This window comes from Chroicocephalus ridibundus, chromosome 7, assembly GCF_963924245.1.
Source record: "Chroicocephalus ridibundus chromosome 7, bChrRid1.1, whole genome shotgun sequence".
Classification (NCBI taxonomy): Eukaryota; Metazoa; Chordata; class Aves; order Charadriiformes; family Laridae; genus Chroicocephalus; species Chroicocephalus ridibundus.
The window spans coordinates 46,914,503-46,937,289 of NC_086290.1; the positions used below are offsets into that span (position 1 = coordinate 46,914,503).

The 22,787-nt window shown below is 45.9% G+C and overlaps 1 protein-coding gene across 9 annotated transcripts in view; it reads right to left on the reverse strand.

Annotated features, from left to right (window-relative positions):
- Window positions 1–22,787, reverse strand: part of TSPOAP1 (TSPO associated protein 1) — a 74,290-nt gene that overhangs the window by 23,785 nt on the left and 27,718 nt on the right. For 8 of the 9 annotated variants that reach the window (XM_063341805.1, XM_063341801.1, XM_063341797.1 and 5 more), the window contains exons 7-19: window positions 22,368–22,451; window positions 20,849–20,938; window positions 18,887–19,009; window positions 18,383–18,487; window positions 17,983–18,033; window positions 11,631–11,814; window positions 11,097–11,317; window positions 8,681–8,790; window positions 7,650–7,759; window positions 5,392–6,207; window positions 4,716–4,867; window positions 2,326–2,919; window positions 16–318 (exon numbers count right to left, since the gene is read on the reverse strand). In XM_063341805.1, the coding sequence (XP_063197875.1) occupies window positions 16–318; window positions 2,326–2,919; window positions 4,716–4,867; window positions 5,392–6,207; window positions 7,650–7,759; window positions 8,681–8,790; window positions 11,097–11,317; window positions 11,631–11,814; window positions 17,983–18,033; window positions 18,383–18,487; window positions 18,887–19,009; window positions 20,849–20,938; window positions 22,368–22,451 (2,943 nt within the window). The remainder of the gene's footprint in view (window positions 1–15; window positions 319–2,325; window positions 2,920–4,715; window positions 4,868–5,391; window positions 6,208–7,649; window positions 7,760–8,680; window positions 8,791–11,096; window positions 11,318–11,630; window positions 11,815–17,982; window positions 18,034–18,382; window positions 18,488–18,886; window positions 19,010–20,848; window positions 20,939–22,367; window positions 22,452–22,787) is intronic. The other variant, XM_063341804.1, reaches the window with a different exon arrangement.

Sequence of the window (22,787 nt, forward strand, 5' to 3'; positions counted from 1 at the left end):
CACAGTTAAACAAACCTCTCTCTTCACTCTGGACATTTCTTTCATCACCTCCTTGCCATGGGACAACCTCAGGAACTCCTGGCAGCTGCTCCCACCCGCACTTGTGTCTTGGGAAGCGTCCTCTGTCCCCTCAGCCTGGCTGGGGGAGGGCAGAGGCTCTGGGCTCAAGTGCTTCTCCTTTTCCTCTTTCTCTCTTTCAGCATTGGGACCTTTCGGTAACTCTTCCTCAGAGCACGCATGGCAGGTCTCCATACATATCTTCAGACTACCGTTAGATGGGCTTTCCAGCTCTGGCGCTTTGGTTACAGATTGCTCCATCTGGGAAACAAACCAAAAACCGTCATCACAACGCTGAAATCTGAGAGAGATGTCATCCAATACTTGAGAACCAAAATGGGGACCTTCCCCCCAAAACTCTCCGAGAGAAACATGATGCATCCTCCGTCGTTGGCACACGAAGATGCTAGCAGGCATCTGGGAAGGTTGGCCAGCTCTGGAACAAACCCCTCCCTGCGGTTAGCTGCAAGTAGACACACGGTCTTTCTACTGCTGCGGCTCCGGCCACTGCACGTGGCTCACGCTAGTGACAGGAGCATATCAACAATAACTAGTTTTAGAACCACAAGAAGAGCCCAATCTATACAATGAGGCCAGTTCCCACGCTCATGTGCCTGAGGAATGTCCTACACACCAGCATGCAGATTAGCTTGAGCTGAGAACGCTAGCCCAGTACTTCTTCGAGCTGGTAAGGGCTGTGAAGAAAAGGGGAATTAATGAAGAGTGTACGCAGAGAGTACAACTGCACGGACTCACGGTTAGGTCACCTAGTTGGATTACAGAAATTTTAAATGTTTAGCCTGTTTTTCAGTCAGTTCAGTCTGGTGATTAAGAAAACCTCTGGGAGATGGAGGAGTGGAACCCCAGGAATGAGGAGGGTTAAGGCAGGTGGGCCTTCGACAACCACCCCTTTCCCTAAGCCTCGCTCTAATATAAGGCAGCCTCCGCTGTATTTGCAGTGGAGCACAACCTTGTCCTTACATACTAGGCACACTTTGAAAATATTTACAGGATCAGACCCCTGGGGAGATTTAGACACTGCGGTGCCTAGTTTCTAAATGTCCCCTGGCTCACGCAAAAGCCAGACTGGTCTAGATCTCCTGGTGATCCTGACAGCTAGGATCCTTCTGCCCTGTGTCTCTTCGTTGACAGCCAAGTGAAGACACACATCTCGAGCGAGAAGGATGATCTGCACCCTGGAAGCACCCATTTCACTCCACTGACTACAAAGGAGACAAAGAGACCCACCCCCTTGTAGCCATCTACACTAGACATCCAAACGTAGGCAAATGAACCACAACAATTGACCTGAGGTACTGTGAGTAACAAGTGACCAGAGGTTGAAGAATGACAACTGCTATTTTGGACTCAACATGTCGATTCTTCTGTGTATTTACCTGGCCTTTGGTCTTGGGCCCACGCAGCTGCCGATGCTCCAGCAATTACCAGAAGTCTTCCCTGCTTTTGTCTACCCCTGAGCCTTTGCAAGCTCATGCTGCCATGATTAATAAGAACATGCTGAATTTGACAGTTTGAAGCACTCCCTCAAATCTCCAATGTCAAAGGTCAGAATGGGAAAAAGATCCTTTTTCCTGATATAAGACATCACACACAAACAAGATCCACTTCCCACCTGTCACAGAGCGAGCACCTTCTAGATTATTTACCTTTTTCTTCTTGGGCTCTCTGGCATCATAGAATTACAGAACAGTTTGGGTTGGAAGGGACCTCCAAAGATCATCTAGTCCAATATCCTCACCACTGTCCTAAAAGAGCCCTGAAAGCACTCACCCACCTACAGGATTCCAAATACCCAACGTCAGGACAGCTTGCCAGTTCTTCTTCAGACATGTCTACCTTGCTGTGCTGTCCACTAAGGTGCCCCGTCATGCCAGAGTGCCTACTCTGCTTTGTGCTAGCCCACTAGACTGGAGAAGACCCTGTCACCTCACAGAGCACAGCAAAGGCAGACTAACACTGACATCATTGTCAGCAGGAACATCCTTTTCACCTTCAATCTCTGATGAATTCTTGCTTTCCTGACTCTACTCCTGCTCTGCTTCCACACAGGCAATCAAGCAATGAGGTTCACCTGCTCTTCCTGGTACACAAGAGCAGCCAACGCTCCCCACTGGTTTGCCAACTACATGGCCCAAAGGCAACAGTGTGTCACAGAAAGATGTTCCGTAGCATTTTGTTCCATTCACCAAAATGATCCATCCTCCTTCCCAGCACACGTGGAACTGGGCAGGAGATGTAAGGGCTTACCTGCACCTCCGTCCCTTCACCCAGACCTTGCAATTCTGCTTCTCTCAAAGGGACAGGCTCCATACCCTCACTGGGGAGCACGGTGCTGCCAGCTTGCTGAGGAGGCACAGTCAGGCATTTCTTGTCTCGTGCAGCGTCCGATCCCTGTGGGGAAGTGCCCGGAACCTGCACCAAGGAAGCACTGGGAGAGGAGAGGTGAGGCGGCAAAGAGGCTTTCTCTGGCAGCGATCGCGCTGAGCCATCGTGGCTGGAGGAGAGATCAGTCAATTTGGCATCTGAGCTATCAGCGGGAGCTTTCTGTCGAAGCAGGAGTGCAGCCGTCTGGTGCGTGAGTGGGCTGCGTGCAGGCAGGGAGCCTCTGGGCTCTCCACGGGACAGTCTAGAGGTAAAAGTGGTAGAAACAGCAGAATCGGAAGGTGAAGAGCGGTGAGAGGCTCGCAGCAAGACTGAGGAAATCTGGGCTGGAACGGAATCCACCGACTCTCCATACAGAGACATCGTTCTCACAGAAACTTCCCGGCACACCTGGAACATCTGAAGTTGGGACAAGTCCACCAGAACACTCCCAGCTGTTGGAGAAGTAACTTCTATCGCCTGCAAGCAAAGAAAGAGGGAACAATTATTGATTGCACAGCTCAGCCCTTCTAAGAACAATAATTCCTGAATCCAAAGTCAACGACTGTCCACAAAGCTCTTGATAGTGGGCAGGATTCCCACCCTTCTGCACAATATCAGGGAAGAGGGAATAGTAAAAAGAAATTTTTACTATAACCATTTGAGAAACTGGACATTCCATAAAATAAGGCTATATTCCCTCCTACTCCAGGTTTTAAAACTCTCCTTGCTCCCTACGCTTTAAAAGGCCATCCCTTTTTTTAGCCTCCCTTTCGCCTACCTTCCCAGACTCCTCCTTTTTTGACCTGTGTAGAGGAAAAAGCATTTCCGTGATAAAAGAGCAATTATCCAAGGAAGCACGCACCTGCTCTGTTTTGCATTGTGCTCCTTCAAACAGCTGTGCTTTGCCTCTCCCATGGCCAACGGCCCAACATCATGCACGCAGAAAACCGCAGGTCACTTTTAATACAGAATATCCTTGGAGGTTCTTTACCAGCATTTGTCCTGGCCCCTGGGGTGTTTGTACACCTCTCCCTTTGCCTGTTCCTAATTTGAGAAAGGGACGGAGAACTACACCTCAACTCCTCACAGTCCAGAGACAAGCCACAAGAGGTGGCAAGGTTGTGTACTTCTCTCTGTCCGTGTCCTGAGGACTCTTTGCTCACTGAGATCATGGCTTCCCCAAGGATCAAGCCAGTGCCCAGGGTGAGACAGAGGAGGCTGACGCTAATTGTCCTGTTTTCCTAGTGAAGGCTCCTGCCACAGAAACTCTCCCAGCTTAGTTATATCAAGAACACATCAAAAATCTGGACAGATGTCTTTTTTGGTGTGCGTGAGTCAAAACAAACGGCCCAAACATTGTCCCTTCTCTGATATTATTCCTTTCCAGGCCAAGGACTGTCGTTACCTCCTCATGGCATGCTTACTTTTTGAAGCCTTTTCCATATTTCTCCATATTTTCACATATTTTTGACTTTTCCATATTTTCTACCTTCTCCATTTTTTGTCACTATCCATGTCCTACATGGAGAGCACAGGAAGATTGTTTTTAAAAAGTGACTTTTTTTTATTGCTCTTCATTTTAACCAAACCACCACTTTTGGGTATAACACCACTGACAAGAGATTAACTTATTGGGTAGCTTTCTGATTGACCCCACTGCGGTGAGGTAGTGTCACCAGGCCTCTTCCCACCCATGTTTCAGGTGGACACGCAAAAAACACGGCAGATGGAAGACACTCTAATATCAGCTTTAAAAACATACAGGAAAGATAAGTCAACGGCCAGGGAGAGCTTAGGAGCAAATTACAAACTAAGCACTCTAACGAGGAACATAGAATCTCCCTACTGAAAGAGCGTGAAACACTGTTCAACCATCGTGGTTGCGTTCTGCTGTCACTGTGTCTCCTACTCAGGATCCCACGAGTCTGGATCAGCCATGCATTACCAAGTTACTGCAGCCGAGTTGGTCCCCATGCACCACGCTAATGACATATTAATTAGAAAAGTCCTCTCCCGGTTAAAAAAAAAAAAAGTTTCCTTGCTTTTGAGAGTATGGCCTTGTCTTCCTTTTTCTTTACCTCTCACAAATACACAAAGTACGCCCAGTCCTGGCTAGGTGACAGGAGCACCTCAGTGACATTAATATTCATCACGTCGGCGCTGACCAGTACCGTCACCAGCTGCTTTCCAGGTCTTGAGGCTCTGCGACTGCCCGCTACCCCTGCACCAGCCACCCCTGCACAACCACCAGCCTCGCCCAGCGTGCACAATACCTTCTGCCCATCTGCATACACAGCGTAACCGGTGACTCGAACTCCATTGGAAGATCCTTCAGCGTCAATGGTGACAGGTAACCAGCTGATAACGAGGATACCTGGTGAGGGACCAGCTTCTACCTGGACATCTAAAGGAGCATCAGGTGTCCCTGTGAGAGACCAAACAGATTTTGCTCAGGCTTTCCTCATTAGAGCCTAAAGCTAAACTAAACCCTGGCTTGAATCAAAGAGAAAACTCACACTGGACCTGCCACTGCAGAACCACACAGACTAGCCAGGTTACTCTTGGGAAATGATAGACAGGACCAGAGAAGATAAGGCACTCTTGTTCTGTGAAAGCTTTAATGAACAGAAAACAGAACTTTGCAAAAGTAGCTGAGGCCAAGATGCAGCAAACCCTTAGAGCAAGGTCATGGCAAACCACATCTTCCATGCCCCGAGAGGCATGCTGTTCAAATCAGCAAAGGGGATGTCTCCCCAGAGCAAATGAAAAAAAAAACAGATAATTTTTTAAAATAAAAGAAGAAAAAGACTAAGACAAAACAGGACAGCATCTCAGGCTTTGGGACCTAATAAACCTTACTTCCCTTCGCCCCAAGGCTTCATAGCAAAGCAATGGCAGAGCGCACTGCTCCAAGCACTCCATGCACAGTGGGCACGACTGCTCTGATACCTGCTAGTGGGGTAGTGAAGTGTATCACAGCTGAGTTCTGCTCCTGCCCCTCTGGCACCTCTTCCCAAGGTGTTTTCAAGGGCCGGGCCTCCAGCTTGGCAACATATGGAGTGCTCGGCTGCAGGTTGCGGAAGGTGTACCAGTAGACCCCAGGTTTTGTTATGTCACATTCCTCCCCATTGAGATAGACTGCGTGGTTGTAATTGCTGTTGCAGGGAAGCCACGTCACCTCTGCTGATGTGGCAGTGACGCTTCTGACTTTCAGCATAGTCGGTGCCACACAAAAATCTTGCCCCACAAAGAAAGTACATCGCAGTTTATCAGAACTGCCTTGCTCTGTCACAGTCTGCACAGATACACGGTAAGCCTTTGTCTTCAAATCCAGCTTTTCAATCACTGCTTTGGTCTGAAAGCCACTCTTCACATTTTGACGTAGCTCTTCATCCACATAGATGTTGTAGCTTTGTATGTCTGGGCAGCCAGCTGGCAAAAGTGGTGGTTCCCAGCCTACAACTATGCTTCTGGCAAGCTGCTTGATCAAAGTCAATTTTCTTGGGTAAGGCACTGCTGTATGACTAACAGGTTCCTCCTGGTCTCCTTCTGCTCTACTGGCCAAGGGACTGATGCTACTCTCTTCAATGGAGAAATCACTCTTATCTCCACTGCTGGCGCTTGCACTGACAAAACTTTTCTCCTGGTATGAACTATGGGTGAGATCATTCAGCTCCGAAGGCAGAAACATCATGAGGTCATCATCTGAAACTCGCTCAACAAAATTGGAGGGGACCAGCCCTCGCCGGCCATCCATCAGCTCCCCTAAACAAAAAACAGGAAACCTGTTACCACTGCACCTACCGTTCAGCTTTCCAACCCATCCGTGAAGACAACGCAACAATGTCTACGCTAGTTCATAACTGCGCTGCAGTCAGGAATGAAGAAAATCCTCTGGGAGGTTATTCCTGGCAAAGTTTCCTGCATTTCCTAAGGCTGCCCTAGTTAGATCCTAATGGCCACAGTAAGAAGACACACTGCTCCGCACATTCCAGAGCCAACTAACTAGAAAGTTGGTTTGTGCAATTAGCTTAAGGGTTTTTCCTTCTTCATTATCCTATTGTTCCTCATCACAGCTCTTTCACTAACTTAAGTGTCTTTTTCTAGCCTTCCCAAACTATGCAGATTGATGATTTTACGTCTTCTCCCAGCCATACAGATTTGGCTTTTGTAGTACTTCCTCAAGAAAGTCCATCTTTCCAGCTCTGTATTAAGCTCTCACCTTCTTTTTAGTTTGTTTACTTTGTTACACTAGCTTCTGTAATAAAGATGTCCTAAAAGAACCCACCCGGATGACTGACACTACAGCACTCTTGGTACGTGCAAGGACCAACAGATCACAACTGAGCAGTACGTAGGGATTGTGCTTACTTTCCTCTTTCAAACTCTACCTATAGCAAATCAACTGAAAGCAGGGAAAGCAGAAAATATTAGTAAAGAATAACTTTTTTTTATTCTTTAAACAATAAACAAACAAATAAATACATGAGAAGCTTGGAAATAGAAAGAAATAAAGAGCCAGAACAGTCAAAGAGCAAGCAGTGCAACATGGCATGCATTTGCCTCAGCTCTTGCAAAGCGCCTCAGTAAAATGAGGATCCTTCAGACCATTAAGAATGCCAGCTCCACAAAGAAACTTCATTACAAATGAAGTCCACAATTCTTGGTTTTGATTCCACCTGCCTGTTAGCCAAGCAGCACCACGTTTTCAAAGATGCCAAAAGAGAAATGCATTGTACGACACCAAATAGGATAAGGACTGTAGTTTGGGCTGCTTAGCTCATACCCTACTCTGCCAAAAGAGCAAAAGGTAATCGAGGCCGTCAGCTGCCTACAGCTCACGACACAGTCACTGGGAAGAGGGAAACAGACCATCTGCAGAAGGTGCCCAGGGCTGAACATGTTTCTCTCCATGGCTGGGGAGGAACCATATGGGGATGAAACCTGGAGCTCTGCTGAAAGCAGTGGTAAAATTCCCACTGAAACCACTAGACCACGATTTCATGTTTTAAACTTAATTTAATCTTGACATAAATAAACCCTTTTCCAACAGAATCTGTTCTTCTCTCTAACAAACTGACTTTGGGCAGAAAAACTTTACCTTGAGGTTTCAAGCTTCGCTAAATTCCTCTCTCGTTTTTTTTTTTTTTTAAAAGAGATCACCTCTCCACAGCAGTTCGGTCACATTTCGTTCTACTAAAACACACCTTCAAAGAAGCCATCTTCATCCATGTCTCCATAGATGTAAATATATTCGCCAGCAGTCAGCGGAAGCTCTGCCTCTGGATTTTCGTTAGGTCCATCAAAAGGATTGTAGCTGAAATATTTACAATATGAAGGCTTACTTTGAATAGGAACTTTCACAGCAATACATTCAAGCTGTGATGTTACATCAGCGTACAATTCACATCGGGTTTTTGCAAGCGGCAAGTTCCACAGGCAAAGGCCAAGACTCGAGCTTACGGTTTTATATATAACTAATAATATATTGCTCCGTGTTCAAATAGCAGGGAGGAATAATTTTCTGAGTAGCAGAACAGATGTCTTGTGACGTCTGAAGGAACAGATCAGAGTGACTCAAGAAAGTGCTTAAAAAGAGAGATGTGAATTACCTGAGTGCCTGCTGTGTTTCTGAGCGTACCAAGTAGGAAAGTTGTAGGGCTCTGCCATTTCTAAAATAGGCATCCTTAAATTCACCTGCACTCTTAACTATTTTATGTCAATAGCTCTCTACATTTCATGTACTTAATAGTTTTGAAAAAAACAAAAACAAAACCAAAAAAACACCAAACCAAACCCAAAGCATGGAAAATGCCCCACACATTTAAGGTACGCTTTACCAGCCACAGAACTGTCATGGACAAGCACAGCAGAGAATCTCAAAATTCTTATGTTTAAGACCCTAAGAATGAGCTGATTTATGCAAGAAGAAAGTTAACATGAGTGAAGAAAAGGTTTCTAGCCTTTTTCTTCGTAATTATCCAACCCTCGGGATCCAAGTTATACAACTCTCAGTGCTGTAACTCTGCATGTTAAACTGAGGTCCAAAAGCTCCACTAGCGTGAAAATGAGAAATACACTGGTGACAGGATTTGGACTGCTGGTAGTTTTAACCTGCCTACCTCATCAGGGGGCCTCTCACCTAATACCCATCCCTAACAGTGGTTAACACTAGAGAAGAGGGTAAACTGTGAGATAACCTGTCTAACCTCATAGACCACAAGAAATGACTCAGTACCTGTATCGAGCTAAGAACACCTGGAGCTTTGCGGGGCCTTGGCTGCCTGGTTCTGGCATTAGAGAGATGCTGTCAACATCCAGTTCTTCCATTTCACTTGCAGTGTCCACCTAAAAACATTAAAGATGAAGGATATGATATGGCCCAAATCAGAGTAAAGGAATACTCAAAGCATTCGAACATCAGTGAACAAATACTCTAAGCTCATGGTGCCAGCCTGGCCACTGGGCTAAGAACTACCTGGAAGAATGACTTTTAAGGTGAAGAGGTAGAAATAAGACGCAATAGCTCCAAGCTGCAGCTTTAGGGGTTCCAGTCAGACATTAGGAAAAACTCCTTGCCCAGGTCGGTGATGGAACCGCGGGACAGGTTCCCACTGAGGTAGGGGATCTCCATTCTTGAAAAACTTCGAGCCTCAGCTAGGCAAAGCCGTGGTCACACTGATCTAGTGTTGGTGATAATGCCACCTGAGGAGACTGGACTACAGACTCTGGAGGGCCCTTCTGCCCTACATATCCATAATTCAGTATATTAATTTCTCGGTATCGCTAAATTGAACAAAGGACACCTTATAGCCCTATTAGATATGTAAGTCTCTAAGAGCTTTTGTTCAGGCAGTTCCTCTCCAGCACTTGTAAATACTTTGATATAATATTTTTGTGCTTTCAGAACATTAGAAAGCTCTATGACTTCCAACCAAAGCTCTATCTAGTCCAAACAGCTGGCTCTGGTAGCTGCCAGTAGCACATGCTGAAGAAAAGCGTACAAGAGACAGGGCAAGCATGAAATTCTCTTCTTCCTGGTACAGCCTGTTGGCTTCTAGCAATCGGCTACTTATGGACTTCCTAAGCTGGAGGCTGCACCCTGAATGCATTTGGTGGCTACTGGCAGAAGCATCTTTGAGAAATTTGTCTCAGTCTTTTTGATCCCATTGACATACTGGAATTTTACATCCCGTGGCAATGAGCTGTGTAATGCAATCACACTTTTTGAGGAAACGCACTTCCCTTGTCTTTGTTTGCAATGGTGCCAACTCAAGCTGCCTTTTTAAAGCAGATCTCAAAACAAATGTATTATTGTCGAAGACCCAGAATACAAGGTAGGTATTTTTTCTAGTATCTGAACTGCCAAAGTTAATTTTTCAAAGAGTTCAGAGCACCTTTTCAACGTAGCGTACTGCTCGTAACACAATCTTGCATCACGTGCGAGAGTAACAGACACCTGTGCCCTGTAACACCCAAAGGTAGACCCAAATGGAGTAGCTTTTAGCAGCCTGGCTAAACTCTGGAGTGTTCCCACGACCATGCGTTGCTGAAGCCAAATGCTCTAAACGCTGCCTGTTTTCCAAGGTTCCCATGCTGACCTTTGTAGGCACTACTGGCCTTGGAGACATGGTGGCTTCCAAGCTTTCTCTTACACTAAAAAAAATAGTAATTTTTCCCACTACAGAAATTACAGTAGTCACATACCTGTTCCTCCACAGGTGTGACTTTCACTTTGTCTCTAAATGTGGCAGCTTCTCAGAGCTGTGGTGGACACTGCCTGCCACAGCAGGATCCCTTCATTAGTGCCCTGGCCTCAGTAGCTCAAGACTTCAGTGTGCTCCACACGTACAATGAGGCACTCCACAGGGCCTCGAAGATTTTAGCACTCGGGAAATAGCCGTGGACCAAAAGAGCAAAAGCTGCTTCCCACGCCATCACGCCTAGCCCTGCTCACAGCACCACTTTACCCTAAATTGTCACACCAAGCGACATACAGCGGAGAGTATGAAAGACTGTTTACATGAACCCTACAATAGTCTGTAGGAGCTCCTGGGGAGGAGAAGCAACAACCGTCTATGAGATCTTGGTGACACAAACAAGCAAAGCCTATTAATTTCATCCCTCTGCTAGCACAAACTTAGCATCTTTTCATGGTTTCTTTCACCAAGAAAGATTTCTTACTTCACCAAGTAAGATTTTTAATACTTAAAAGCACCAGCAAAAAAGTCTGAGCCCCTTATCCACAGCTCAAGGCCAAAAATAGTCTGGGCAGCTCCTCAGCATGTCAAAAACAATAGTTTGGAGTCTTTGGGTGTTTTAACAGTAGCTGAGATGTCACAAGGAAGCTTAGCAAGAGCTTTCCCACACTTCCCACCCATCAACCTCCCCATCCCGCTCCTTCTCCAAGCGCCCAGCACTCTGTTTAGCCAGTTGTTTCCTTCCTGGAGCACAGCAATACGTTCAAATGAGCATTACAGACACAGGCATCCAAGGCCATTTCAACTTTTTCCTGCAGCTTTTCTCTTGTTTTTCCCCCCATTTTCTTCAGGCAGCCAGGAGGGAATAAATGCAACATTATTGGGGCTCTCAGCACTGCATTTATTCCCTTGTGTCTAGAAAGCACGGGCCGCAGAGGGGACTCCCATACTGACCTCTGGAGTTGGGCAGGATTTTGGACTGTTCTGCATGGATTCTGACTTCGAAGAGTTTGACTGAGATTCCACTTTCTTGGCTTGTTTCTGAGAACTGGTAGCAGCAACTGGGGAGCCACCAGTGGCATCAGGTGCCCGCTGTGACGACTCCAACTCATCAGTCTCTTCATTGTGAACCTTCTTTGCACCCTGGTGAGTGAGCAACCCAGGAACAGTCGATTCTGCAATAAAATAATCCGTCCATTACTTTTAGCCATAGGCAGAATACAAGATCAGCAGTGAGCATCACAGTGACCCTTTAGAGCAGCTCAACCCTCTGAAAATGTGACTCATTTAACGGTGCAACAAACTGGACACCCTGGGCTCTCTTTGGTGAGAGAAATGCCAAATTCTCTTTATGACTACAAAATGAACCAAAGGTATTTATGAGAGAGAGATAGAGACAGAGATCCCAAAAGTTAACTAAACATTTGCATTATTTCCTTTACACCTTTCCCAACAACTCATTTGTCAAAACACTCATAGTGTAATTACCCTTCTCCCAGTGGGGCTGTGGGGTAGAGCTGCACAGAGCAAGAGGAAGCTCAGAAGTCACCAGCGTAGAGGTGAGAAGGTCGATTTTTCCTGTTTGAAGCCGGAATTGTTTGAGTTCCTGAGACAGGAGGCTGAACTGCTCTGTTTGACTGCGACACTGGTCTTCCAGATCTTTCACCCGGGCCTGGCAGGAGAGACACAAGATGAGGCACAAACCCATACCAAAACCACTAGTGAAGGCTCCAAACACCATTTGCCTTTGCCACAGCTTTTCAGTGAGTCTCAGACTCCAAGAACCTAAAGGTGTGCCCTGCCCAGGAATGGTCAACAGGAACTGGCAAATCCATACCTACAGGATCTTTGAAAGCCCGAGACTCACCATCTTTGAGGAGACTGACTGCAAGCTCAATTAGGAATTATCCCTGAAATGCTGGGTTTGAACTTCAATATCCTATCCAAGCCCCGCATAAGACAAGACGAGATAAGTCAAAGATAAATAAGCCTTGAAAAGAAAAAGACTTTGCGTGTTTATGGTAGCATTAAAATCACGTTTCCAAAAGGAACTGCTCTTCCGATGCTCTATTTCATCCACCACTCCAGAGGCTCCAGCAAGCTCCCAAAACCTTACCCTGGCCTCCCCATATTCTGGGCAGGACTCCTGATTGTCCCTCCAGATCTTGGCTCCTTCATGCACTAGGAAGGGCAGAGAGCATCAGCACCCTGTCCCGTGCTGCAGAACATTTCTTTGATGTGGGCAGCTCAGATGCTTTGCCACCAGGTCCTCTGGGGATGACTTGCTCCAGGAAAATGCATGCTGAGTACAAGAAACCTACATCTCAGCAAGATGAGAGGCAGGGGAGCCTTGGAGAAATACTATGGAGAGAGAAGGAGACGTTCCTACTAGAGAACCATTTGTATTTTCTAGTATTCTCTTTCTACCACCTCTACATCTTCCCCTTCCAAAATATTGCTGAGTCCTGGCTGTCCTTACGTGTCCCCACATAGTCTGTCATTGCAGGCATATCAATTCCCAGAAAAATGCAACTCCTTCCCCTCCTCTCACTCTTCTACTGTGCAACAGCTTACTCTGGCTTCCTAGACAGATATCCTGTGTGGACCCTGCTCATGCACTTCAGGTAATAAGTAAACAAAAAGCATTAGTGCTGGATGAGAATACATTAGCTAATCAGCACTTCTTCAATTGACTTAATGCAGAAAATATTTAATTTGGCATTAGCGCACCTGGCTGAGGTGCAGGCTCTGCCTTGCAAGAGATGACATTTGTTCTTTTTTCTCTTAGGGCTGAGATCACACCAGGCTCTGTAGTCACTCTTCTCATCATTTTGCATCGGTAAGATGCATCAAAACAGATGACGGCATTGTGCTCTTCGAAATTTTCCATTCTACAAAATGTTTCTGAAGAGCCTTTTTCTCCTTACAACTCCAAGAAAAATTATGCCTTGAAATATTCTGTGAGACAGAAAGCCTGTTTTTTAGGCATCTCTAAAAATAATATCTGACCTGGAAAAAGCTTTCTTTCTGGTCTCAGAGTACTGGTAGTTCACTCCCTACCAATTTCTGAGCGTGCATGCATTTTTATTTTATCAGTGCAATATCTGTTTTAAACATGTCAGTTTATCCCTTGTTTCCTTCACAAGAAGCTAGGAGCGCTCAGTCTTTAAGGGAAGCCTGGTGAAGTCTCTGAAGGCTGGCAAGAAGAAACTGTTTCTGAAGTGAAAAAGAGTATCAGATGCCATGAGCAACATCCAGAAGCATCTGCATTTTCCACTTGCTCACTGAACTCCCTGTTAACCGAGTCACGTTGTACGGGATTCCACTGCAGTCACAAGGGCTCAAGTTTACCTACAGTTAAGATTTTTCACATAAATGCTTCTCCCCTATGCATTGCATCTTAATAGAGAAAAGAAACCATAAACAGTAAAAACAGTTGCGCTGGATCAAAGCAGGGCTTCCTCTAGACCAACACGGATCCCTGATCCCACGTTGGGATGTAGCCGATGACAAGAGGCAGGTACAGAACGACTGCAGGACCAAAGAGGGTTTGCCCATCTTGTCTGGAGACCTGAGCCAGCAGATGCATCTGGATATTGTGTTTAAAAGCATCATAATAGTGCCTTGGTTCTGTAAATTTATTAATCACCGTTTAATCCATTTATGCTGGTGTTCAAGTCAATAGCCTGGATAATCCACAGCTTAATTCTGAGATACCCAATTACTCAGGTACCTTTTAGATCTTGTGTTGTTCAAAACAATGGACGAACATCCCTTAAGTATTACTGCCACATCATACACAATGGGTACTTGTAGCAAACTACTTGCGGAGGTTCACACACAGCTGGGCAAGCAGCAAGTTTCCAGGGCAGTGCTAGGAGGCAGGGGGATAAGGAAGAGGAGCCTCAGGACATGGCCAGGAGCTTCAGGGAACCAGCAGGAATCAAGCTCCAGACACAGAAGAGAGAGGAGACTTCTGTGTCTAAACCCAACCCAAAAGTGGGGAAAGAAGAGCCACACACCAAGTGAGACTGAGTACCATGACTACCAGAAGAGGCTGCAAGAGCAGGGAGCAGAGCTTGGCGGGGCAGGGGGATCACTTTAACCACCAATTCAGGTGGTTCAGGTACTCCGATTTTCCACACCAAGCTAGACCCAAGCACCACCAGCTCAGCCCTGTCCTCTTAGACACTCTCTGTCTTGGCTGCTCTATTACACTTCTCCTACAATTGATGTTCCCCTTCCAGATGTCCCTTGTTACCTCTATCCGTATCTTCTGCTACATGTTTCTGAGATCAGAGAATTACGATTTTGCTAGAAGGGAACTCAACAGGTCTGCAGTCCAAACTCCTGCTCAAAGCAGGGCTAAAACCAAAGGGATTAACAGAACACCCATAACTCCACACAGATGTGGGTGCTACTTCTACTGCACGTGGGCATATCCTAGTAATATCCTTGGGAACTTTTAGGAAGGGAATTGGGAATGGCCCAACACTGCACTGGCCTGTTTGACCAGACTTGTGAATTAGGCTGACATTTTTAAAAAATTACCCTCTCTCAAACATTGCATTTCCTGCCACAACAGGTTATTCAGAGCCCACCACTATGCACGGCAGTCACAGCTGCTTCTCCTCTGTGTGCACGCCTTTGCACAGTCAGCGTTACCTGTCACTTCATCTCCCCATTACTCAGGAGATCTTCTCACAACTCTCTGCAGACAGATCTGAAGGTGACTGTTGAAAGCAGTTTCCTATCAGCTACAAACCCCATCGCTTCCATATTAGCCTTCTTTCCAAATCATTTGTGAACAGGCCAGCTAGCACAGCTCCCAGACTATAACTTCATTAGTTACTACCTCTTCTGTGAAACTATTAATTCACAATCTCTGCTTCCCGTCTTCCAACTAATTACAAAGGCAGCAGGACGTGCCCTTTTGTCCATGACATTTTCACTTGCAGCGAGATCGCCATTGCTTTTGGGTTTTGAAGGAAACACTTCACCCTTGGAATGCAGGTATTTCCCAAAAGACCTTCAAATGTACGTGACACATGGAGAAGGTGCACAGTTGGACAATTCTAAAAATCTGGAAATGCCAAAAAAATAAAGCTCCTAATTCTAATTGGCTGAGAAAGCAAAGCATTTGAACAGAAAAGCAGCTGCTCCATTAAGCTCATAGTGGTAGCTCCTTCAATTACATGTATTTCTTGGAAGTGACACTCTTGCAATCTTTTCCAGAGTATAGTTAAAACAAGAATATCAAGCAACTGTCAAAGTCAGGACAGAGGAGAAAAACATCCTGTTTGACAGGGTTATAGCAGTACCTGCATGCAATCCAAAGTACTCTGATGGCAAGAAGAAAAGCAAAAAGAGATATAAAACCACATCAGCAGTTACACTAGCCAAAAATCAACAATCTGCCAAAGACAACCCAACCCTCAGTTTGAAAGAAATTGTTTTCTCAACAACTTACAGCGTCTGCCTTGTTCCATGCTGAGATTCCCACCTCATTCCCAGAAGCATCTGCTTGCTAAACAAAAGCCAAGTCCCACATACCGAATGCACGAATAAGAAAACCACGCACTTTCTGAGGGTCTCCAAATCACAACATGCTTTGAGCCAAATCGCAATATGCTTTGAGCGTCGGTGCTAAATTTCAAGCCCTCTTTTCCCAGCACACTGCAACCACCCATAAAATCAAGGGAACGGACACTTTGCGTCCCGACCTTTCCCCAGGTCTGAAACCAAGGAGTGCTGGGAAGTCAAGTCACAGCTCAGAACCTGGCTTTGACGTGATTTCAAGCACCTAACAGCCTGCTCAGTCATGCACCCTGCTCCTCGGTCAGGGAAAACCAGCAAAGTTAAGAAGCTCTATTCACCGTATTTCCTAATAAAATTTGGCACTGGATTGCTGAAATCAGACTGCTGCCATTTGCACCTAGGCAGTGCAAAAGGCAGTTGAGATCCTTGTCTCATGTACTTTGGAACCACTCCAGAAGGCCTTCATTCCCGTGACCTCAAGGTTTTCTTTCTAAGCTGAGAGAGTCCTTGTATCCATGGCCCTTCTGCACACCGAAACCATCCCGTACCTCTCCTCACCCCCATCGCTGCCTTGTCACAGAACTACAGAACAGCTGAGGCTGGAAGGCAGCTCTGGAGACCCCCTCGTCCAGCTCCCTCAGACCAAAGCAGGGTCAGCTCGAGCAGGCTGCCAAGAGCTTGGTCTAGTTAAGTTTTGAACATTTCCAAGGAGGAAGACTCCTCTTATGACAATTATGCGACTGAATTCTTCCAAAGGGAAACAGACCCATCAACAGACCCATCATTCTTCATCAGTATTACATCAGAAAACAATCCAAACACACGTAAAAATGACAGTACGCAGTGCAGGCACCCTAGACCCCCTAACATTGCCCTACGCTGATGTTTTGGAATTACTATGGTTATAGTTGTCATCTAAATGACCACTGCTCCACATTAAACTAGTTTTTAATGCTAACTTCTCTTTCTTTGGTCCATCTAGTGTCACTGACTTATAAAGCACCTCTGTACCAGTAACATGCAAGCAAGAATATTTAACTGATAAGACCCTTGCAGAAGAACACAACCAGCCTCTCAAACACAGAACAAAATGACCATCCCTTTCTTCCTTTGCAGAGGTAAATGTCTAGTTTAAACCTAAGTAGCTTCTCCAGTCCTTCAATTAATTAGTTCATAAAACATTTGGCAAGTATCAAACCTCCTTTCCCTTAAAGGCTGCCAAGAAGCCAGATAAATACAACTGATGTAAGAGCAGCACCAGTATCAGCTCTGATCCTGTCTCTGCAGCTGAAAGCATATGTCTCAGAAAGGACGTGGCAATGGGGCAATACATAACATCACGTCCCCACAATATTCACCCTGCCTGCAACAATTTCAACCCCATCCAGTAGAAGCCCAGCACTCTCAGGCTCTACAGTTCAGATACAGGTCAGGCGCCCTCCAAAGTGGACGCTCCTTGCAGCCATGGAGCAACCTCCCCCATCAAGGACACTTACCATCTTGCTCAACTCTCCTGGGCTCCTAATGGCCACTGAGCTGCTGCACAGCAGCGGACACGGGCAATTCAGCCTGTCATCTCTGACCACGTGTCACCACTACAGACAGGGCCATGGCCTCATTAGCATGAGACCTCACTCTCTGCCACTAAATCACCACGTCAAGTTCCAGGGTTTGGAACTTTGCCTTTGCAGCTCCAGGACTTCACGGCCAAGGTTTTCTCCAAAGTCATCCTGATAAATGCTGAGATAACGCAAATCATCACATCTGCCAGGCTGCACCGTTGAGCTGTCTGCTGCCACGACTAAGCCCGTCCTGTGTGGATGGCAGAGCACCCGCACAGCTGGTCCCAACCTAGCAGATGGGACAACAGAGCTGCCTCAAACTTCATCACTCATTATGTTCAGGCAAAGGTCACATTTCTCCCTTTTTCCCCCCTAATAAAAGGGCATAGAGCACATATACACAAAAGAAATTTCAAATCACGTGGACACAAGCATTCCTCCTCCCTGCACACGATCCTGGAAAATGGAGCAGCAGATCTGAGGTTGGTTACTTAACACATCCCGGAAAGGGTTGTTGAGCACAATCTGAATGAAGTAACCCATCTGAGGGCCGAGCAGGCCAGGATTTAATCCCTGAAAACTTTGACCCCAGAAACTACTCTACCAGCACAACCGATACTTGTTGCATCCGATCAAGATATGAAAGCATTTTGCTCAAGAGCCAACAAAACCCAGGGCATCAAGAAAGCTGACATTAAGAACAAAAGATACCAAATCCATCTTGTTTTCTTCTGTCTTACCTCTAGAAGCTGTACTGCTCCTTCATGTTCTCTTTTTGCCTCTGCCTGTGCCTAAGAAGAAATAAGAAATGGAGTAAATAAGAAAGCAGCCTACCTAAGTTCACTCTGTCATCATCACTCTGATAGACCACTATCGATTTAAACGCTGTACAGACTGAAAGCGTCTTTGGACAAACAGCAGTGAGAGATCAGAACTGCCATTTGGGAGAAAAGCCCTTCAACTTTGCTCAGGTACCAGAGTTTGCCTAAATGCAGACAGCCTTCCCTGGTTTACTTTATCCTGTAAGCTCACATATACCTCCTCCATACACTGCACTTCCCAGGAAAACAAGGTGCAGGAGTCCCATCACTTTCCAGGGAATCAGGGAGTAAAAGGTCCATTCTCTCCCACGCTGCATACCTGCTGCAGCCGTCTGACTTCCTCTTGCTTCTCCTGCAGGACTAGCAGCGCTTCCTTGTGCTCGACTTCCAGCTGCTGCCTTCGCTCAGCCACATTTCTCATGTGCTGCAGAACAATTCACAGAGAGCTGAAGGGTGACATTACTGAAACACTGTCCTGTGTCCTACCATGGGCCATGAAATCAAAACATGGCCTGTATTTCATGTCACCATTAAAGAGAGGAGAAAGTAAGAAACTCTTACCACAAGGCAGAGCAACAAGTCAAAGAAAATCCTTGAATTAGTGATGGCCACCTTTTTTTCCCCTCCCACCCAAATCCCTGCAGCAGCCTTTCCAAAGCACCGATGCCCACTTTGAAAGGCCATTTTCCAGGATCCCGCAGAAGCAGAATTCCCAACAGCAGCACAGAGACAAAAGAATGGACAAAAAAAGCAAAGAGACAACATGTGCCATCCAAAAGCAGCACTAATGGACAGTCCTTCCAGCCATGTGGATCCTACTGACCTTCAGCACCTGCTCTAGATTCTCCAGCTTGCTTTGGAGTCCTTGATTCGTCTGAATTACTGAATCCCGTTCCTTAGTAACCAAAACAACCTGCAATTTCAGGTCAGCATTCTCAGATTCAACCTGAAGAGAAAGGATTTTCAATTAGCACAAGTAGCCATAGGTATTTGTTGTATAAATAATGGAAGATAATTTGTTTCTGTATCTCAATAGGTTGTTTTGCAGACCTGCTTTCTACTTGTAATGATACCAAAATCATGAACCTCCTCTCCTTCTAGCTTTCACTCAAAACAAATACATGTGCATTTATATCAGTCCTTAATGTGATAAGCACTTGATTTGCACATACTGCTTCTCCCCCCGTCTTCCCTCCCTGTTTGCAAGGAATAGGCTACATACTGAAGAGACAGGAAAAGGGAATAAAGGTCTACAAGCCTTTTTAACCCCAGACAGTAGGATTAAACACAGAGAACAGTACAGAAAGACATGACAGCCTGCTGAAATCATGTTCACCTGATGACCATTAGCAACGCAGGTTAACAAGCAAAGACAAACACTTCCACTTAGAACAAACAACTACTAAATATGTAGGAAGCCTTATGCATGGTGGCAGCACTGACACACGGGACAGACAAGTAACTTTCTAACTCTTGTGCATTACTTTTGGCCAGAGAAGCTGGAAACAGAAACCCCCAGTGGATCTGTAACTGTATCTCTGGCTTGTATCAGGAATAACGTGGCCAGCAGGAGTAGGGAAGTGATGGTGCCTCTGTACTCGGCACTGGTGAGGCCTCACCTCCAGTGCTGTGTTCAGTTCTGGGCCCCTCTGTACAAGAGGGACACTGAAGTGCTGGAGCGTGTCCAGAGGAGAGCTACCAGGCTGGTGAGGGGTCTGGAGACCAGGTCATATGAGGAGAGGCTGAGGGAGCTGGGCATGTTTAGCTTGGGGAAGAGGAGGCTGAGGGGAGACCTCATTGCCCTCTACAACTACCTGAAAGGAGGTTGGAGAGAGGTGGGTGTTGGCCTCTTCTCCCAGGTGAATAATGACAGGACCAGAGGAAATGGTCTGAAGTTGCAGCAGGGGAGGTTTAGATTAGATATTAGGAAGAACTACCTTACTGAAAGAGTGGCCAGGCACTGGAACAGCCTGCCCAGGGAGGTGGTTGAGTCACCATCCCTAGAGGTGATTAAGAAACATCTAGATTTGGCACTTCAGGGCATGCTCTAGTGGCAGAGATTGTAGGTTGTTTGGTTGGACTCGATGATCTCAAAGGTCCTTTCGAACCATGAAGATTCTATGATTCTATGATCTTCCTTGGAGTACCAACTCTTCCACCATTCTCACACACAACATGTTTGTAGAACACAACCCTCTGAGGTGCAGCCACCCTCCCCTGAAATCCGCTCTGCAAACTGAACAATGCAAGTATCCTGCCTTTATCCCAAGATCTGAAAGCTTTGGGTTTTCCATCTGGCAAGGGCAGCTCTGAATTGCAGGGGTGGCTTTCTTCCCTGTCCCATCATCAGCCACCAAATCCCCTCTTTAAGGATGACAAAAGAATGTCAGAGGTGACCGAGGACTTTCGAACACACCATATGCTTGCATAGCTTGCCATGATGGGTTCTGCTCTACCACCACTCTGACCAGCACACACTGCTCCCCCACCAACCACTGTCCGTCTTTGGTTATGAACTCATTGACAAGTTACCATGGGTAAACCAAGAATGAACTGAAGTAAGGACAAAGCATCTCACTCAAGTCTTGGGAAACTCTGTAATAAAAAGACAGCAGTTAACTGCTCTGCTCACAGTTACCATGGGGTATGCAGGACAGAGAGGCACACAGACGGGCACACGACCATTACTCAGTTGGCAACCTGAAAACATAGCATGCTAGCACGTGCTTCTCAGCAAAATTTTAGAGATGCTAATGCTCCGTCTGACAAAGATACTGCTCTTTACCTGTCCGGCCCATCCAGCCTTCTCATTCAGCTGCAAGTTCTCTTCAGCCAGTCGTGCATTTTCACTTTGTACCTCCTGCAGCTGGATCTCCTGTCCAGAAACAGCAGGCATTACTACACCGAGGCCCTCAGACTAAATCCCCCAAATCATTCTGCAGAGCAGCTCCGCCACTCCTGTTGACTGATGATGCAGGATGCTGATGGGATGCTGCTTGAGGGGTGGAGGGCAACAGCGTGCAGCACTGCTCAAGCAGGTACCAACCCTGTGCCAGACAAGTTTCTTTCCCATTTACACAGCCTCAAAGCTTCACAGCTCCAGTGTCACATTATTTATATACTGCTATTCAGAACTCAACCTCCACCTACAACGATTCATCAAGTTTCACTGTTGGTTCAAGTTCAGAGCCTTCTTGACAAATTTCAGTTAAGGAAGAAAAATTATTTGGAAGAATGAGGCTAGAGAGAGTTTTAGAGTGCAAACTCAAAAGTTTTAAACAGCTGACTCTAGTCTGAATCCAGGATTCAGCCTGGAGTTAAGAAAGCAACATGAGCCAGCTATCACCCTGCCTTAGAGAATATTGCCTCTGAGCAGGCAGGAGACCATGGACATATGGAGAGACGCTGACTGAATTTGTCAGGTCCAGTTCGTCTGCAGCAACTTCATACGGCAGTAGAGCACTTTAATAGTTCCATAATCCCACGCAGCTCCACATATACACATGCGCATTTCCCTGTCCCAATGCTTTATGGATCATTAAATATTCTCTGGCTGTCCCAAGAGCTAATTCCCTGTGCATGTAGAGTCTCAGTCCCAGTACTTCAAGGTGAGTTAGTCCCTTCTTGACCTTGAAAAGCTGCTGTCTAACAACACACAATGACCAACTTATTCCTTAAACATTCCATTCTAACCCAGACAATGAGGCACTATGAACTGCATATGAGTCTGAGCTACGCGTTAGAACTGACCTGAACTGAGATTTGAGCAAGACATAAAACATCTATTCAGAAGGCAAGCACCCTTGGCTGAAACTATGCGTTGTCATAGTCACTAATGCCACCAGTGCTGCTCAGCAAAGTAGAAACAGAAGGGAGAAATACAGATGCTGTGGTATGACCTGCTAAGCCTCCATGAAATTAAACAAATGCAAGATTTCATCCAACAAATAAGGAGCACAAGAAAATGAAGGTGGGTTTGTGTAACTACCATCTCAAGATGCAGAAATCTTTCAATACTTGTCTGGAGTACGTGTAAAAACGGTACGTCTCCTCAAACTAGCAAAGGCCATGGAGTTTCACCCAGTGATTTATGTGGCTATATTCAACCCACGGCTAGCTGAAAGACTAAATAAGCAATTGCAGCCTCGAGGGCTGGAGCCCAAAGTTTGTGACGCTGCTCAAATTAAGAGAAAGACTGGTGATTCATTATTAAGATAAACTCAAGAGAATCCAAGAGAGGCGCACATCAACCTAGATCCTCTTCTACCATTATGCTTACAACAGTAGGCAACAAGAACACTTACCAATTCTTTGCATCTTTTATGCTTTTTCCTCACTTCATGCTCAAGGTTTTCACATTTTTTGCGCTTTTTCTTGAGTTCAAATTCCTGCATGAAACAAGCATAAGTAGATCAGCAAATCCACATTCTTACAATGCATAAGAAATTCAAGCCCAGCTTCTAAGAACCCAATGCTGTATTAGCTACTTTTATTTTCTTAACCAAATCTCTTTGTGACAAACAAACAATGTAGAAACGAAGTGAAACAGCTATTCCTCTCTTCCCCAAGCCTTTCATCTTCTGGAAACAGTTCTCCATTTCCCATTTGCACAGACTTCCCATTTGTATAGAATAGGACGGAGGACAGGATGCGGGAGACAAAAAGACAGAGCTGTGCAAAATAATCAGCTTGAAATCTTAGCTGTGCTAGCTTAGTTCCTATTC